General features: G+C 40.4%; 1 protein-coding gene across 1 annotated transcript; it reads right to left on the reverse strand.

Annotated features, from left to right (window-relative positions):
- Positions 1 to 8,333: 8,333 nt before the first annotated feature.
- Positions 8,334 to 11,952, reverse strand: LOC147425509 (uncharacterized). Its single transcript, XM_086500076.1, has 11 exons — positions 11,913 to 11,952; positions 10,281 to 10,341; positions 10,118 to 10,197; positions 9,937 to 10,027; positions 9,826 to 9,853; positions 9,587 to 9,606; positions 9,440 to 9,514; positions 9,186 to 9,250; positions 8,945 to 8,983; positions 8,746 to 8,867; positions 8,334 to 8,669 (listed from the first exon to the last, which is right to left on the reverse strand). Exons 1-11 carry the CDS (start codon positions 11,950 to 11,952, stop codon positions 8,334 to 8,336), a joined length of 957 nt encoding a protein of 318 aa, XP_086356202.1.
- Between the last annotated feature and the right edge of the window lie 7,816 nt (positions 11,953 to 19,768).

The following is a 19,768-nucleotide window of genomic DNA, read 5'->3' on the forward strand; positions in this document are numbered from 1 at the left end:
CTTTTTCATCAGCAGCTTGCCGGGCTTGCCGGGGCCAGATGCATTCTTCTTATTCCAATCTATATGAGGGATGATACTGATGATGAGCTACATCAAATCCTGTTGAAGAAAAGGCCCAATAGAGAACTATACTCTACTTTTTTGAGGCAAGCTTCTAAACTCAAAAAATTATTATTTTCTTGCTTTTGCCTTTGAGTTCTGGCTTTTGCATGCTCTTTAGTACTTTTGGGTATCAGCGCATCCTATGTTTCGAACCATGAACACTTTCGAAGAAGTAGAATTGTGGTGTTAGATGTATACACGACAAAATAATGGAAATTACATTGGGATTTTGAGAAACTGAAGATAGATAGTTGTGTTTTTGTCTAAAACCCTTCCATTTATAAATAGATGTTTCTAAATGGCACATAGATGCCATTCTTGCTAGACATGGTAGTGGAAGATGGACGAGTATGACTAAAAACAACGACAATAGTTGGACAACCTCTTGACTCTGAGAGCAACATGCATGCCCCCAATTGCCAAGGAACTGCAAGTAGAGGGGGTTGCCTAGGGCAGGTAAAGGCACGGGTGTCGGGAGGGCAGCTTGCATGTAATGCAGAGATATATACAAATTTGACAAAAATGGCAAAGAGAAAATGCTAGCGTAGGATTCAAATGACGTCCCTTTTGGCATGATTGAGGACATCAATGATTTGAGCCAATCTACAGATGATGAGCTAACTATGGCCAGCTGAGTGCAAGTTACATCACGTCTTAGACTCTATTGTGACAAGGGTAAAAAGTGGGGTTTATTATTCATTTGATAAGAAGGTCAATTTCAAAGTAGAACATGTCTTACAGTAGGCCCGTGAGTTTAGTGAGTTTTCGTGTGTCTTTGCGCACATGTATGTGGCCCGCAGGCCTAATTTTTGTGTTTGTACTTAATTCTTGCAGATTCAAGCCTTGAGTTTCTTCATCAGCAGTGTTAATCTTTTGCCAATACTGCTCGTCTGTGTTGCGATATGCACCATGAGTTCCTGCGTGTGCTAGCTCTCAAGCATGCTATGTCAGGCCTCGAGCCTTTTCATCTAAAATTTCTTCAGCCCGTTCTCTTAGGTTTGGCCAATCCTTTTTGTCGCTAGCTCAAGGTGTTGGATTGTTTCCAATGCATGTCTTTAAGAGAGGATTTTTTGACCATAAGATGAATGTTTCCAGATTGGAGAGTTTTCACTTGCATTTTGAGATCTGAGCGCTTTTGTGCTGAGGCCCTCACTATTTCATATGCTGCTTTAGCTCTCTATTGAGGTTATACTGCTCTTGTATGTATTTTGAGGTTGAGTTTATTGATACCTTATTAAGCACATTTATTTAAATTTTTTGAATTATGTGTGCACATCTGCTTGCATGTGCATCTCTTTGTTAGTGCATTCCTTGGATAACCTTGTTTTAATCCTTATTTTGCATTTGGTTGAGCCATGTTCCAAATATTCAAAGCTCGGCCGGTTCAAATATGCCAAGGGTTGTTGTAGGAAAATGTATTGTGTTGTATATGCCTTTCTATCTTTCTCCCAAGTCAAGGACCCCCTTTTTCCCTATGTGAACAAGTACCATTGCTCATGCTAGCATAATCCTATGTTTCCCTACGGTGCGCATGTGCAAATGAGAGTTAACAAAATAATAGGTGATTGTTGATGAGCTACCATTGGTTGTTGCTGCCCTGCAAATGATGTGCTACTTCTGAATGCTTGGAGTCCTGGCTTAGTGTTTGGGGTATCTAGAGATGATAGTTCATGTTGGCGTGTCACAACTATGTATCGACCTCATCGGAAGGGATTCCTCTTAAATTATTTGCCTTACTGATTGGTTCTTCTTTGTGTGGTATGGGCGTTGATCATCCTTTTTCTTTTTGAGTGTGGTACTGTGTGCTATATGTTTGGTGTGTGTCTATGTGGTGAGAGGAGTAGACAAGACTTTTTAATATCATAGCGAAAATTTCAAAAGGCCTCAAAGGTATATCGAATGAGTCTTGAACCCAAGACTTTATATTCAAGTGAGAACTAAAAAAACCAATCTACCATACTTGGGACCGATGTCTTTGATCAAGCAGGTAGGCATTGAGTAGGGATGACATAGACGAGATTATGATTGCATGTGTTATGTCATGGGCTATATGGTGGTTTTCAATATACATGACATGGTCCTCTTTCTCTAATTCATTGTGACTGCTGAGATATGGTGTCTCTTACGTTTTATTTCATAGCTCTTCAAAAAATGGATTGGCCTTTGTGAATGTCATGCTAGACTACGAAATTAACCAGATTCGTCCTTGATGCAACTAGTGTGGGCTTATTGCATCCTTTGCTACATATCGAATTGGGACAGAGGCTTCTTCCTAAGACCATCATGTGATGGGATGGCCCTTCATCAATGTCTGGCTCAATTAGTGTCTTTTGGAAAGTTTGTCTATTTGTGCTCTGAAGTGAAATGGTGCCTACACAGGTTTTGGTCAAAAAATACTACAAACACAATAATTCTTCCGATGCACTTGCACATGTATGTGTGTGAGAGAGAGAGATTTTAGTTCTTTGTACGTGAGGTGAACTCAAAATACTACAAACCCAATAATGCTTCCGATGCACTTGCACATGTATGTGTGTGTGTGAAAGAGATTTTAGTTCTTTGTAAGTGAGGTGAACTCAAAATTTGCCCTTCTACAGGAAGGGTAAGAAATTTTCAGCACTACAATCTACACTTTTGTTCATTTGCAATTCAGCATGTATTTTTGCAAAAGCATGTGCTTCTAAAATTGTTATATTACTAGTATACTTAAAATAGTGGGTCATTACATTCCGTACAATCCGTATGAGGGGGGATGGCTCATTGCAAGAATGGCCATATCTTTTCCGTATGTAGGGGGGTAGGTTAGCATGTAAGATATCGTACATAGGGGGGTTTCTCTAGTTTGCATGCACACAGGTGACATCCCCCCATGAATTATAGTGAATCCCTTGGGGGAACTATGGACTGGGAAAACACCAAGCTATGAGCATTTACGTGTATTTGGATGTGAGGCATATACACATGTGCCCAAAGAACTTCGTCACAAGTTAGATCCCTGGTCAGACAAATGCATTTTTATAGGCTATGATATAAATGGAGAGATGGGCTATTGTCTCTGGGACCCAACGTCCAACAAAGTCATTCGTAGCTCACACGTCATTTTCAATGAATCAAAAATGCACAAGAAGCCCATTAAAGAAGTTGAGTACATACATGTTCATTTGGAGGATGTAGCCTCCGAACCAACTCAGTTCAATAGTGTTGCACCTAATCCTCAAGTGCAAGATACTACTATTGCTCTGGAAAGAGCAGAGTCCAATAGTCAGGCACTGAGACGCTCTGTAAGAGTATCACATGCCCCCGAGCGGTTTGAGCCGGGTATACACCACATTTTGGTCACTGACAGTGGAGAGCCAACCTTCTACAAAGAAGCTATACAAATGGACGATAGCGTTAAGTGGTAGCAGGCTATGCGATCAGAATACAATTTGATTGTGGTTAATGAGACATGGGATTTGGTTGAATTACCAAAAGGCAAAAATGCTTTACCTTGCAAGTGGGTATACAAGAAGAAGTATACAGCGGAATATCTTGAGCCTAGGTACAAGGCTCGTCTAGTTGCCAAGGGTTTCAAGCAGCAAAAAGATGTGTATTTTGATGAGATTTTCTCTCTAGTAGTCAAGATGACTACACTTCGCACTATGCTTGGCTTGGTTGCTAATTACGACATGGAACTTGTCCAAATGGATGTGAACACAACATTACTTCACAGGGATCTAGATGAATATGTCTACATGAAACAACCAGAGGGCTTTGTATGTGAAACCCAAAAGCCAATGAGGGCAGAATTGGTTTGTAGACTTAAAAAGGCACTCTATGGCCTCAGCCAAGGTTCAAGGCAGTGGTATCAGAAATTCGACAAATTCATGTAATCTCAGGGTTACATAAGAAGTCAAGAGGATCACTGCTTATACACAAAGGTGTTGAATGATGGTTCTTTAATCATCTTGATCTTGTATGTAGATGATATGCTTATTGCAGGCAAATCAATTGATGAGATAAATCAGTTGAAAAAGATGCTAAGCACTCAATTTTCCATGAAAGATTTGGGAAATGCCAATCACTTTCTTGGTATGCAAATCAAGATAGACAGGCAACGTGGAATTCTTGAATTATCTCAAGAAAAGTACATCCACAAAGTCTTGCAATGTTTTAGTATGCAAGGGGGGGAGTTACCGAGTACCCGAATGCAAGCATACTCCAAAATTAGCAAGGAATATTCTCCCAAGAAAGTGGCTCAAAAAAAGAAAATAGCGAAAGTGCATTCTGCAGCAGTTGGTAGTTTGATGTACGCTATGGTAGCCACAAGACCAGACATTGCACATGCAGTGGGAGTGGTTACTAGTTATATGGAAAACCCTAGCAAGAAGCATTGGGAAGCAATGAAAAAAATCCTCAGATATTTGAAGGGTACAACTAGCAAGTGTTTACGCTTCGAAAACAACGATGCATCTATTATAGGTTACACGGATGCGGATTATGCGGGTTGTGTGGATCATAGAAGATCCACATCTGGCTATGTGTTCATGTTTGCTGGAGCAGCTGTCTCTTGGAGATCGTGTCTCCAAGACTACACGTCTTCATCTACCACTAAGAAATAATATGTTGTTGCGTCTGAAGCAAGCGAGGAAGCCATATGGTTGGCTCGTCTAGTGGGAGATTTGGGCGTTCACGAGGTTCCAATACTGCATTGTGTTTGAGCAGGGGAGAACTAGAACCAGCGGCCCGTGAGCAGGGATTGGGGGGAAAACATGCACACACTCACTCTACTCTGCAAATCAAGCAGTCATAAGGGAATGAGAGGATGAGAATAGGGTGAGAATACCCGAGAGCAAGCAGGAGCTTGGAGGTGTGGTGTGTAACACACACACACACCACGGCATCACAACATTAAAAACCGTACCTTGAAGCCAAGAAATCCAACTGGTTCCAGACACGCACGCACACACTAGCATGGAGAAGCAGACGCCATACGGGAAACAACTTGAGCTTATCAAAGTCCACACTGACGACAACCTTGCAGATGCTCTCAGGAAGAGCCTAGCCTCGGAGCACTTTACACATTGCATAGAACTTATGGGTGTAGGATGAATCCTAGGTGATGCTTCATCAACTTTGTATAGACTAAGTGTATTGATGCCACTATTGGCCACCATGACCTTCAAGTGGAAGGTTGTTGGGGTGTAGGCCAGGTGGCCGTGGAAAACCACCCAAATTTACTTTTCCCCTAATCAATATAGGGAGAGAAAGTGAGAGAGTTGACTTCACTCTCTCACTTTCCTCTCCACTAACCCTACTGTGATGTGCTTCATCCCCTTCCCCCTTCTCCTTCCCTCTCTTGCACACTCCGCACACGCGCACTCCGATCACATCATGACACAAACCAAGATCTTCGACAAACAAATGAGGTGGGAAAATTTTCTTTCGTAATTTAATTTTCATATTTCTCACATTGCTAGTAAGCATAATCAAGTGGCTGATGCACTATCATGACGACGATCGAGGGCAAATGCGGTGTCTATAGAAACTCACAATGATCTATCTTCTATGATAGATGAGTATGCTATTGGCCTTGATTTTAAAGACATAATGTCAGTCCTTGCCTTAGGGAAGAAAGAGGACTTATTCACCTTGTAGGATGGTTATCTTCTCCATGGCAACAGGCTATGTGTTACTCGCTCCCTTTGTGAGAAAATCATGTATGAATCCCATGCTCCTTTCTATGCGGGGCATCGAGGGATATAACCTACTCTTTGAGGAGTAGAAATGTACTTCTATTGGCCTACCATGAAAGTGGACATACAAGAGTATGTTTCAAAATGTGAGGTATGCCAAAAGACCAAGTATGATAGAGGGAAGAAAGCTGGATTACTCCAGCCATTGCCCATCCCTAATTTGCCATCAGAAAGTATATCCATGGATTTTATCTTTGGATTACCCAAGTCTATCCATGAAAATATGAAAATATGGACAATAGTCGATAGGTTTAGCAAGCAAGTGTACTTTATTCCTATCAAAAAGACTATTAAGGCACACCAAATGGAAACCCTCTTCATGTCTCAGATTTTCACACACCATGGATTGCCAACATTCATCGTGTCAAGATAGAGATCCTAGAATGACAATAATTTCTAGAAATGTCTCTTTGAAAATATAAGTACAAGATTGAATTTCTCTTCGGCCTATCATCCACAAACGGATGGCCCAAGTGAGATAGCTAATCTTACGATTCTCGATCTACTAAAGACTTATATTATAGAAGTAGATCGATGCTCACAAAAGGAGAAGTACTTACCCCTTGTAGAGTATGCGTACAATAATATTGTACATACTACTACAAGAAAGGCACCTTTTGATATCATAAAGGGAGGACCTAAAAGTCCCTTGCTATTTAAATTACATGGGAAGATCTTCGCTGCCGAATCGTTCCAAAAGATTAAGGAGACTATATTCATCTCTCAACAAAGGCAACAGGCTATTGTTGATAAGCACAGAAGAGCCTTAGCGTTCAAAGAAAATGATTGGGTCTTACTTAAGTTTCCCAAGGCTCGATTGAGGCAAACGACGAACAAAAATTCTACAGGCCATCAAAAGTATTATGCTAAACTAGCAAAAAGATACTATGGTCCCTTTCAAATCTTGAAGCCAATCAATGACATGGCTTATCAACTCAAGTTGCCCCATCATTGGCTCATACACAATGCTTTTCATGTGAGCCTACTCAAACCTTACGAAGGAGAGCCACCAACAAACCCAATTATTGAAGACCCCCAAGAAATCAAAGACCAAGAAGAGGGCAATTACCCGAAGCTATTCTTTGGCACGAGGACAAGGTACTATGACATGGTAAGATTATTCAACGGTATCTTATTAAGTTCAAAAATTATCCTTTTGAGAATGCTAGATGGATGCAAGGAATACAGCTTAAGAATAGTATGAACCTTGTCAATGCTTACAATGCTACATTAGAGTAAGAAAATATAAATGTTTCTTTTAAATGATCACTTTTTTTGTCTTATAAGACTAATTCTCTTTTTATTAAGCACAAATTTAAGTAGTATGCATGCTTAGAATCATGTTTGTGTTGACGACATCTCTCAAACACCAAGTAGAAATTGTCACTCTACTTTGGAACTATGATATGGACTAAAGAGCAGGCATGTTTGTGGCACCTAAGCCTCCCAAGCCCCAAATGGATTAGTCATCCATCTTGGAATGATGTTGTAGGGTAAAAAGGGATCCTCTACCCGCTAAGAAACATGGACTAGTGACTAAGGCTTTATCTCCTCTACCTCATAGTCAAGGACGACTATAAATTCCAGAGAGAGATAATGTCATAAAATTTAATATCTAACTAACCAAAATGATATTCTCATATTAAAATGATCATTTAATGTGGGAGAATAAACAAGAACAAGAGTTAGAATATAAAGATATAAACATATTCTTATGGATCTATCTTAACACGAGGCCAAAGTTAATAGGTTCAAATGAGAGATGGTCTGTCAAAGAGCAATGCTAGCTAACAAAGCTTGAAAGACCTTAGGGTTAGCTTCATTAAAGACCTCCAAAGGTTAGTGTTAAAAATCCTTAGACCTAGGACCTTAGGCAAGATAGGGTTGTACTTGAGGTGGGAACCCGGCCCAAGCTTGAGGTGCTTGTCGTGCTTGCTAACTAAGGTGCTTGAGGTGCTTATCGTGCTTGCTAACTAAGGCGCTTGTTGTGTTTGATGACTAAGGTGTTTGAGGTGCTTCATGACTAGGGTGCTTAAGGTGCTTCATGACTAAGGTGCTTGAGGGGCTTAAGGTGTTTCAAAAGTCAACAAGTATCCCTACATATAGGGGGGCGAGCCCTACAAGTAGGGCATGAGAGAAAACACACACACCCTCACTCAAGGCAAGCCTAGTCTAAAGAGGTAACAAGGACACACGTCAAGCTCCTCCCCATGTTGCCCTTATAAGGTGCCTAAAGCCTATTGGTTGGCCTCTAAAGGGGTCCAATAAGCTTTTAGCTAAATAAACTAATTGTTTAAGCATTTATCAAGTCCTCTCTCTCAGAGGGGAAAGGAGGAAACTCGTTCTAATGCTAGCATTGTTGCTTGGGCCTCACTAGTCATCAAAGGGATTCACACGCGATGGCATGTCACCCTCATCGTCAAATATCTAAATAGGTGGAGGGGCCCTCTCTGCTCTGCTTTCTACAACGGAGTAATGATAGCACATATCCTAAAATCAATGGTTCATCAATGTCGAGGCAACACATGTCCATCTTGATCCCACACAAACCACCAATGCAGGGTTTGTACCACATCCAAGCTCCAAGCAAATGCCTCCACGATGACAAAGGAGCTCCAGAAAGCATGCAACAAAAGAATGACCCCATTGCAATGCACCTCGCAATGGCTTGCCTGATAATGATCTGGCTAAAGAGAGTTTTGGAACATGATGCATCATAAAAGAATCCGATGACTTCATGCCAAGGCGAGAAAATAGGGTAGTGCTCTCTGCTACAAAGTACGGTGGATGCATACCTACTGGATGAACCATAAATAGCACAGAGCAAAGACACTGTAACACAAGAGACACGGTTAGAGAAAGCAACAACATAAAGCATTGGAATATTAATACAAAGCAAGTTTGTCACCTCCGTGGGACCCCCAAAACTCTCAAAATAACCATAGGCTCCATGGTGGAGTACTACAATACATCGATGAACAACCATCTCCGCAGCACAACAAAACCTCTCCACCCACCCAATGGCCTCTCCTATTCAAAGAATTAATTATTAAAAACACTTACAATGATTATTACTATTTTATGGCATGATCATAAACAACACTCACCCACCGTAGACACCATGATTAGAAGCGAGCTTGAATCTGCTAGCGTCGAGAATGCCAAATGAACTCCAGCACGTACATGATCCTCAGTGAAAATGTCCCAGGGAGGTAGAGCAGAGGAGCCTACTAGGTACCCACCAAAGGGGAGATCCAAGAAAATAAAATCAGCAGTCCATGGAACGGCTCTCCCCCCCGGAGTATATAGTATAGCCTTCGAACGTGCCCGTGAAAGATACTCATGTACGAGTATCCATGTCGGATTCTGAACACCCGCTCTGAAGTCTGTAGCAATGGAAATGTAGTCCCCAACTATAGCCATGCATCATGTGTCAACAAAACTAGATATGTTACGTAGTGGAGACTCCACAAGATAAACAAATGAGATAGTCATTTTGGCCATGACCGTGCCAAAAGACACAGGAGCATCACAACAAGATTAAATAAGTCATCTATGAAGCATATTTTAGGAAATCATTAACAAATGTTCATTAGGCATACCAGGCATTGTGCCCACATCCGCCTCTATAATCGTATCCACAAATGTTTCCTTTTCCTTGTGAGAGTTGCGTGCATCTTAAACAAAACAATTTAAATCATAATACTATCAACTTATGATTGTTTGGTATGTCCAAGAGTGAAACATACCTGCATGTCTCTCCTCTTGTCTATCTACTGGGTGGATTTTGCATCACAGCACCCTCCACATCATCTCATGTAGCTCTCTTCCACGACCAAGAACGTGCCCTTTCTTCATATCTATCCGCCATGGACAATTCTCAATCTCCCATGGACTCAAGGTGCACATACTAGAGGGGTACATGCAGGTGTCTTGAGTAGCCATCTGAGTCCACTGTCTTGCCAAAAAAGGGCATGGCAGGTAATACATTCTTGGATACCAAAAACATAAAGAATCTACAATGAACAGCAAACAAGTTACATGAAGCTCTTCACATAGACATAACAAATTAATAAATTACAATTAATAAATTGTCCACTTGAAAGCTAAACATTGTGCTGCCATTTGTAATGTATCTACCTTCTTCAATGTTTGTTTCTCCACATCCTTCATCCTTGCCCCAAGAGACACTTCAATTGGAAACAAAAAGGGCCTAGCTTCAAATTTTATCTCCTCAAAATAGAATGTAGGTGTAGAGTGATGTGGCAAAGGCACAACGCTAGGCACATCCATAAGATTTGACACAATCTGAAATGCCTTTTCAAAGACTCGTGCCAAAAAACCCTCTCTACAAAGCCACCTACAATCCCAAAAAGAGTGAGAGAAAAAACAAGACACCATAACATATTCAAGATTAATTATCCATGGCCACGATAATCTTACATGCGAAAGATGTGATCTCCTTTCTTCCATAGAGGTCCCCATGTTGCTTTGATCTCGTCTTGAGTATCCAGAAAAGCTAAATTTCAAACAAAATCCAAAGAATGTGAACAATCGCACATAGATAGAAAGTATTATCATACCTATCACGAAGCTCTCCTCTCTTTTGCATGTCAACAAAGAGACAATAAAAGCTCCTTTTCCTGGCATATAGCCTTCTTTTGTGAAGGCAGACTTCAAACCACTAAGATCATCTCTCAACCCTCTCACCCTTGCGTATGGAATTAATCTGCACAAGGGAATGGAGGGACAATCAAAGCAGCTAAATATACGTGTGCTCTCAAGCATATCTGGCCCCCTATGCATGAATATTTTTTGCTCATCCTCCATTTCTGCCGCTGCACTAACCTCATCCCTTATCTCCCATGGGACTATCTGCAACCCATTCTCCTTAGGGGCTAGTGTCTCATCGATCTCGTGTAAAGATCCTTGTCTCATGTCCATAGATAGAATCTCCTCTTCTTGTGTTTCTAACTCCTCTATCATGATAGTAGTAGAAACCGAGGATATTTCATCACTACTGTCCACCTCACCATAAGAGACACCATGAAGAGTCCTCCCTCTCTGGGCACAACCACGGGATCGAGGGTTGATTTAACGTTAATAAGCAATTCAACATTTTTAGTAGCCTTCAAAAAGAAATCAATTGATGTCGCAAACAGATAATGAAACATAAAGTATTGTTATGAATTAAAAAAATGAAACAAAATTCAATTTATATCTAGAGCATTATATCAAAATATATCGTGCCTATAAGATACCTCTCTAGTAGATTTAGATACCCAGGTTTGATAAACAGACAAAGCTCGTAATGTTTTAGAATTTTATGCCAAATATAGCAAATGGTTATCTATTTATTAAAATATTATTACCAAAATGTAGATATTTAAAACTTTGGAACACCTGGCAAGGGGACGTCCTCTGCGAGCCAATGTAGCATTTTTTCCTACCATCATAGCACTCTCTTTGAATCCAAAGAAAAACTTTTATGGCTACACATATTGCCTAAGCTTAACTAAGGCCTAAGTAGCTCTACATTCAAAGCTAATGGTGAGCAACAATTTACTAAGTAAATCAAACATTATACCATGGGAAAATTTCAAGCCAACATCAATTCCGATATTTTAACTATCGGTAGGGTCGCGCACCGGCATGCGATCACTACAAGAATGCAAGTTTGGTCAAAGCCAGCCTGCCCACGGCCAAGTTGCAGCTATTCTCTCTCAATAAAATCAATTTGTCTCAATCTGTTTCAAATATCATAACCATTAAAGTATTCACAAACGCCTGACCATTTGCAACGTTTTATACAGTGGCCATGCCCAAGACAGTATTGCTTGAGAACGTTTGTTTGCAGCAATCTAATCAGAATTAGCCTTAGCATGACTTTGGAAGCTATGTCAGCATAAATTCAATCAATTAGTGTCAATGTTACTTCTTTTATATGCATCAAACAATTCCCACATTGCTATGTTAGCATCAATCCAGTGTAAAAAGAGAAGGAGAAATTCCGCCCAAATGAGAGAAGGAAAAATTCCACCCAAAAGAGAGAAAGACAGTGTTAAAAATAAAATTTCTGTTTTTTCAAAAGCCTGCGCAATGAACAAGACCTCATTGGCTACTGGTAATGAGTGGCCGCAACTGCGCCTGTTTTGGTGGAGCTCCATAGGCAGAAGTCGGTTGACAACGCAAGCAGGAGAAACTTGCAACAGAGTCTAACGAGCAGCTTGAACCTTTCGCAAAGACCGCGCGCCGGTGCGCGCTACTTGCAACAGGTAGTAGCCAAGTTTTACGTACGTTTAAGAGTAACCCCAATACCCCTCTAATTCGTTGAAATTCCCAAATAACCCCAAAGCACTCTTTTATCTATTCAGGTTGTTTACTAATCTTTAGTCCTTTTTGACAATGTCCATCTGTTTTTGCGTGCTTAGCATGTAAAAGCCTAAGTAACCAACTCAACTTTTAGATTTGGCATCTTTTTATGAAACGTTACAAATTTATTTATCATCCCAGAAATTTAATCTCACAACCTGTAAACTTTGACATTTGAGGGTATTTTGAAAATTTATGAAATTTGAGGGGCAATTTTGAGAATTTCCACAAATTAAAAGGGTATTTTGGTAATTTTTCCTAAGTTTTAAGACCTCCGACTTATGGAGGTTTCAGAAAAAAACCCTCAAATTTCAAAATTTCTCTAAATATCCTAAATATTTTGACATAACTACCCTAAATGTCATTCAAATGTTCCAGAATTCCCAAAAATACCGTGGACGCTCTCTATCACTAAAAATATCTAAGTTGATCTGAAATTAAAAATGGCCAACTTGAACGTGACGGGGAAAAAAAAATTAACATGATTGATAGGAATGGTTTTTAAATGTTCGAGGACTGCGACGTCTACACCATCACACTCTGCAATCAAATCAATTATTTACTTCGATCTTTTTCAATTTTCTTACTTTGCTTGATTTATGTATTGCCCAGCACCGTAACTCAATTATTCCACATTTCTTGAGCGGTGATCCTATTGCTCTCACTTCCATTAAAACAATTTTATGTAATGGCTAGGCATATCACAATCTATGGACTGCAAGGTGGCTAGAAGCTTGTTCTTATGTTTGAAGGTAGCACATATGCCCTGCCTGTAGCCTCTGTGCGATAACATTTCGAATTAACTACTGCCTTTAACTTGCATCCCTTAACTTTAAGTGGAGCCCAAGTAAAAATGAAAGCAATTGAAACTTCTCGTGGTGATGAGGTTTTCCTTCTGAATCACGACCAATGTCAGTTCTTCAAGGTTTGCATTGCTTCAAATCAAACTACCACACATGGTAGTAGAATCAAGTCAGCACCAACAAAAGTTGATTTGGAATTTGATGAGTTTGGGAAGCTTGGTTCTTCGAGCTTGTTTGAAATCATACGTTCAATGCCTCTTCAAATCAATCTTTATCTAGCACTAAAACAAGCAAAGAATATCATTCAGGTTCAAGAGTTGCCTGTGCATTATGATGGTTATGTTGCATTGGAGTTGACACCTTCTGGTGACGCCAGTGGAATGACAGGGATGGAACAAAGACATGATAGTCACATGTGACAGAATATGTCACATGTAGTAGGGACACTTCCCCTGGCATTGCTCGGTTCAGTCGATGCTCGCGTCACTTGTGTTGTCATAACATTGACTGTCCATATTATCTAAGGACTAGATTATATAATTGTTGGAACGAGGGGCTATGGGGGATGCAGCCTGAGGGAAGCCATGGCGTGGAGGAAGCACAGCAGAAGGCGAGAGAGAGAGAGAGAGAGAGAGAGAGAGAGAGAAGTCGATACAGTAAAAATAACGCTTCTTCTTATTTTTTGATTGATGTGTAGCCTTTTACATATATATATATAGGCATACTTGCCATGCAAAAGAGACTCAACTCTAACTGAGGTTATCCTGCATGCTATAGGGGCCTGTTCCCACTAGTTGACATCAGACATAATTTGGGCTTGAATACCCAACAATCCCCCCCTCAAGCCCGAACTGGACAAGCAACTCATGATACCTCGAGTTTTTGGTGTACTCGTCAACCGTGAGTTTTAGGTTTTCTCACAACCAAGGATTTTTGGTTTATCCATAACCTGGTGCTAGGTCAGTAACCCCCCCTTGAACAGATAGGGTGTAGGTCAAAACATTAGCTACCAAAAGTGGAGTTTTTGGTTCACTGCCAAACCTTGGGTTTAAGGTGTACCCAGTAACCTCACGAGAAGTGGGACAAAAAAGGGCTGAGAACAAATATGTTTTGGGAGGTCTTACCACTTATGTATTTGTGGCAGTGTCTAAAACCCGTACAAAATTTGGCATGATAGTGAAATAGCATGACAATAACCAACTACAAGGCTTTTGACAGGAAATATATGATTGTTTTTGACAATAGATTGTAGAAAAACTGACATAAAATAGGACAAAATAAATAATGATGATGATAATCGGTTTTGAAAAAAAAAACAAGCAAACATGTCGATGTAAATTCATCTCGAAGGAAATCTGTCTTGGTTGTTGTGAGCATCGATGTCTCGTAATTCTTGAACAATGAAAGTTTGCATACATACCAATATGTGTAGGCATAATACCAACATAGCCGCAAGAGTCCCCACAACACTCCCATGACCTTCATAAATTGCTTGAAGTCCTTTCCAAGTGCTATATCATGTGCAACGGCCAAAACTCGATAAACTTCCACTCGCAAAGTTAAGGCAAGGCTGCTGGCTGAGGTACTGCCCATTATAGCCAAGCTACCACATTTTTGATATGCTCTGACAAAGGATTGCCCCAAGGCAGTGTTGTGATATTCTATCGTCTGCAGTCCAAGGGTGTCTCGAAAAGCTATTGATAGCCAAGACCGCAAAGCTAATATCCTCAATCTGTTATTAAGGAGCACCGAATACTATAGAAGGAGTAAGCATGAAATTGCGAGGGTGAGAATGCGCACTTGCTTGAAGCCCAAAAGCTCAACAAAGGCGGCCGGTTCAAAGATAGTCTGAAACTTCAAAACAAAAAAGAAAATAAAAACTCTGTAATGGTTGCAGTGCGCAGACGACCGAGCCAAAGAGCTTCAGAGCAACTAGTTGAAGCAAATTGGGAAGATGATGCAGCATCGAAACTTCACCAACAAGTCAGGGCGAATAGGCTTATGCAAATATTGCGCGTTTTGATGCAGCTTGACAGAGAGACAGAGAGAACTTGAGGCTCATCTATTGTGATGGAGATTGTGAGCGCTCCTGGCTTGACTCGGCTAGCGCGCAATTTGAAATACAAGCTACTTGGCGACTTTAACAAAGCAGGCGCGCTTTCTCTTGCCTGTGTAAGGGGTTGTATCCGCGTGCTGATTTGAGCCAAGACCGAGTACACGCTCTGATACCAGTTGTTGGAACGAGGGGCTATGGGGGATGCAGCCTGAGGGAAGCCATGGCGTGGAGGAAGCACAGCAGAAGGAGAGAGAGAGAGAGAGAGAGAGAGAGAGAGAGAGAGAGAGAGAGAGAGAGAGAGAGAGAGAGAGAGAGAGAGATAGATTTTATTATCGTCCTTGGAGGTCAAATATGACCTATGGGACCAAAGTTACATGTGATGTAGTATGTGTATGGCTGATGAGTGACTCTCGATGCTCCAAAATTGTAGTGATGAGAGTCGCAATGGAGAGCCCACACTTTGGCTGGGAGAGGAAAGTGTGTACGTCTAAGTTATGGCTGAAAATGTGAGAGAAGCAAGTTCGGATGTGATCAAAAGCTGAGCACTCTAGTAGTGTGTGGTACTCAGACTCTCGAACTTGCAGTGAGCATAATGTGCACAATCGATTTGACTCTTCTCCATTGCCCCAACGCCCTATCTCGCATCGAAGGAAATGGGAGCTAAGCCGAATTGCTGCGATAGTGCGTATCGCGGACAAGGGAATAGGCTCAAGCATGTAAGTGTGAGTACGGTTTCCTCTCTCAGCGAAGAACATGGTTTTGTAGTTGGGGGCAATATAGGTGGTGTAATGTATGAAGCGTGACCCACCGGATTTCTCCCAAGCCGTAATACATTGGCGTTGTAGAAAAGCTTCATTCACTTGAGAGTCAATTGAAGCATCATGTAGCAACTGTAATGCATCCCATCTCCCAAACCACTTCTTTATGTCTTGCATCCATCCCGTGCTCAAGATCTTGCTTTTATGCGTCTTTTGAACTTTTTTGCTTGCTTCCCATGCAATTGTAGGAAGTCGATGTGAGGGGTTTTGATGCATCTTTATCATGTACTCCACAACCCTTTCCATGCCCATAACCTCAATTGGAAGAGATCGCGACTCAAGAAGTAGGAGCATATATGGTGTTTGTGTCTTAACTTGGAGAAAGTTTGTAAGAAAACGCTTTTGGACATTCTCAAACTCTTTCCAAGTAGACTTTGAGATGCTCCCACCCCACACTTCAACTCCATAAAGAAGAACCGGTGTCACCAATGCATCAAAAAGATACTTCTTGAGAACCCAACACTTGATGTTTCCCGCATTACACATGTTCTCAAATGCATAATATGCTCTCTTTCCCGCTTCCAAACGACGCATAGCACATTCATGCCACTTGTGATTGGATGGAACCTCAAGGCCAAGGTACTTAAAGCTCTTAACAACTTCAAGTGTCTCGTTGTTGTACACAATGCATGGCTTCTCCTTATGGTTGGTTTTCACAAGCATAACCTTTGTTTTGGATTCATTTACAATCAGCCCACTATGCAAGCAAAAGTTCTCAAGGACAACCATAAGCTTTTGTGCATCTTCTAAAGTGTGTGCTAGAAGCACTACATCATCCGCATACAACAAAAGCATGATTACCGCATTGCAAATAGTGACCTCTTCAATGCCTTCTTCTTGCATAAAGTCAAGTACCATTTGTTCCAATTGATCGATGCATAGACCAAAGAGAGTTGGTGACAATGGACATCCTTGTTTAACCCCAATAGTGCTTACAAAAATTTCTGAAATTTCTCTTCCCATGCGCAATTGACAAATCACCTTCTCATAGATTCGAGAAACCGCAAGCATAAACTCACTTGGCACTTGGAGTTCTTCCATCCTTCTCCACAAATTGTTACGTGGAATCATATCAAAGGCTTTCTTAAAGTCCACAAAACAACAATACAATCGCTTGCCTTTCAACCGACTTTCCTCCATGAGAACACGAAGAGTGACAAGATGATCAATGGTGCTATGGCATCGACGAAAACCCGCTTGTCCCTTTGCACGCTTGTCATTCTCTTCAGCCCAATCACTCAATTTCATCTCCATTATGCACCCAAACAACTTTGCCATAAGAGACCCAATCATTATAGTCCGGTAGTTGCTTACATTCTTTACATCCCCTCCTTTATGCAAAGGCTTAACCCAATTAGTACTCCAATCATAAGGCATACCATGTTGAAGTGCAAGGTTGAACATATCACACATCCACTCATGGGTAAAATCTCCCGTCCATTTGATCATCTCCGGCTTGATACCTTGAAGATCTCCCGCTTTGCGTGTGGCCAACTTTTCAAGCCCACCGCATACATCCTCAATAGTAAAAAAAGACGGCATACATGGGAGTGAACCATAAAATGGCATTTTTTCAGTATTTTCTTGCTCATATAATTGCCTACAATGTGTGTACATATCCACTAGACTCAAGTTACCAAAATTCTCAACCCGCTTGCCTCTCAAGTCGATACAGTAAAAATAACGCTTCTTCTTATTTTTTGATTGATGTGTAGCCTTTTACATATATAGGCATACTTGCCATGCAAAAGAGACTCAACTCTAACTGAGGTTATCCTGCATGCTATAGGGGCCTGTTCCCACTAGTTGACATCAGACATAATTTGGGCTTGAATACCCAACAATAATGAGGTTCACTGGCATGGTCGTCTTTCAAAGTCTTCCCCTCGAGGCACACTTACACTTGACTATGGAACCTTAATATGCAGTCATTGCTCTGAAATGCCTGAATGAGTGGCCATCTGTCCCAACAGTTATTTGTTGTTGTATGCCAAGAGATAAGCATAGTTGGACCCAATGCGTGCTACATTTAGGTGAGCAGCACCATCAGTGTGGAGCAGGAAGGTCTAGATCAAATGAAGAAAAAGTTGCATCAGTGCTACAAACTCATGCTTTTGCATATCCATTTACTACTGCGAAGCAGTTGGAGCGTACAGTTGCTCAAGATTTTATAATGGAATGGTCCCGGTGTGCAAGACCTTGCCCAAAGATTCTTTAATCAATCGTCCACTGCTTTGAGTGCTACAAAATTGGTCAATCTTACTCACTCTTTGATGGAAGAAATGGGTTTGGAAAGTCCAGAGATGAATAGGTCATATATTAGGGACAAGAGTGTGAAGAAAAAGAGGCCAATCTTTGTGGATGGTGCTGTTGTGCTAGAGGAGGATAGCCACACACCTGAGTTTGTTACAGTTACTGAACACATTAGTGAAAAAAGGCATGCAAATGTACAAGGGGACACAAAATATTGGCGAGAGGTAAATGTTGCAAAGACGGTATGGGCAATTAGGAGAACTCAACGCGGACGTAAGATGACATGTTTTGGGATTTTGCAGGATCAAACAGAGAGATGTGGAAGACTCATTAACACTAGTTTGGTAACAAAACAGGACACTTTAAGTGTCCTTTTTTAACAAATTTAAATTAAATGCTACTTGCATTAGACGAGTTTTTTAAGAAAACCCTCTTGATATGCTTAAATATGTTAGTTAGAGGGTCTTTTAAAAATAGAACCTTGCATTTTAGAATCTATCATGATCAAGAACTATAGTCATCAAGTTGACCCTCATAAGACTGCGATTGACGCTTTGAAGAAATCGCCTTTATAAGCTCAAGAAAAAATGAAGTGACCTTGTAGAAAATTTTAGGTGACTCTTCCACAATTTTGCTATAGATAATTGAAAGTTTCATGTGCAAAAAAATTGACTTTGGAGTGTATAAAATAATGAAAAGTTCCATGTGTTTGATATGGTCATTTTAAGCATATCGTTGTATACAAAGAAATATATGTTTCTGATGTATTTGTGAGTTTTAGAAAGTGATACATTGCTTGCCCTTTCCATTGAGCACTCAAGATGGCAAGTAGAAGGGCTTTGGTATGCAACAATTATTGGATCATTTTATATTCAAAACTGCATAAGAGAAAACTTTCATATTTTCATTCTTGAGACATAAGCATTCAAAACCTCAAATAAGATCGAACTTTCCATGTAGATCAACTAAATGTTTCAAAGAACGTGGTACATACATAGTTGGGGTGCCTAAAACCGTGGTTTCAATGTTATTATGGAGAACTCAAGATTTTCAAGAGTTTTTGCACGATAAAGAATTCAAGATAGAGTTCAAGCAACGAGATTTAATTGTAGGGAGCCCAAAAAATACATAGTTTCTAGGTTTAAACATATCAAGTCATTTGTAGTTGTCAGATTGCACTAGAATAGTACCAATTCATGAGGGTACCTTTGGAAGACCAAAATTATGCTCTTATTCATCACGTGTGCAAGTATGAAATTATGTCTATAACTTGCATGTGACTTGGAAACTTATCTTTGGAGTCCATTCCATTGTTTTGTTACACTATGTGCTAACACGTGGCTTTTATAAATATAAAAAAGGCCATCTCTACAAAAATATATAATAATTTTATGATTTTTTTGGCAAAACAGCGTGAAATTTTACTAAAATTTATGTCTTAGAACTTACCTGAATTCTCTCCATAGAGATTGTATTTTGATATGGAGAAAAATCCAGTGTTTTCTTTCCCTCATAACTAATCTATGGTAGAAGCAAGGTGTAAAAAACTTCTTTCTAGCTTGACAAATAAATTGCCAAAAGTTGGTAGAAAAACAGGACACTTTAGTGTCTCAGGACACTTAAGTGTCC

The sequence above is a fragment of the Adiantum capillus-veneris genome, chromosome 25 (genome assembly GCF_014529385.1).
Source record: "Adiantum capillus-veneris isolate H3 chromosome 25, ASM1452938v2, whole genome shotgun sequence".
NCBI lineage: Eukaryota > Viridiplantae > Streptophyta > Polypodiopsida > Polypodiales > Pteridaceae > Adiantum > Adiantum capillus-veneris.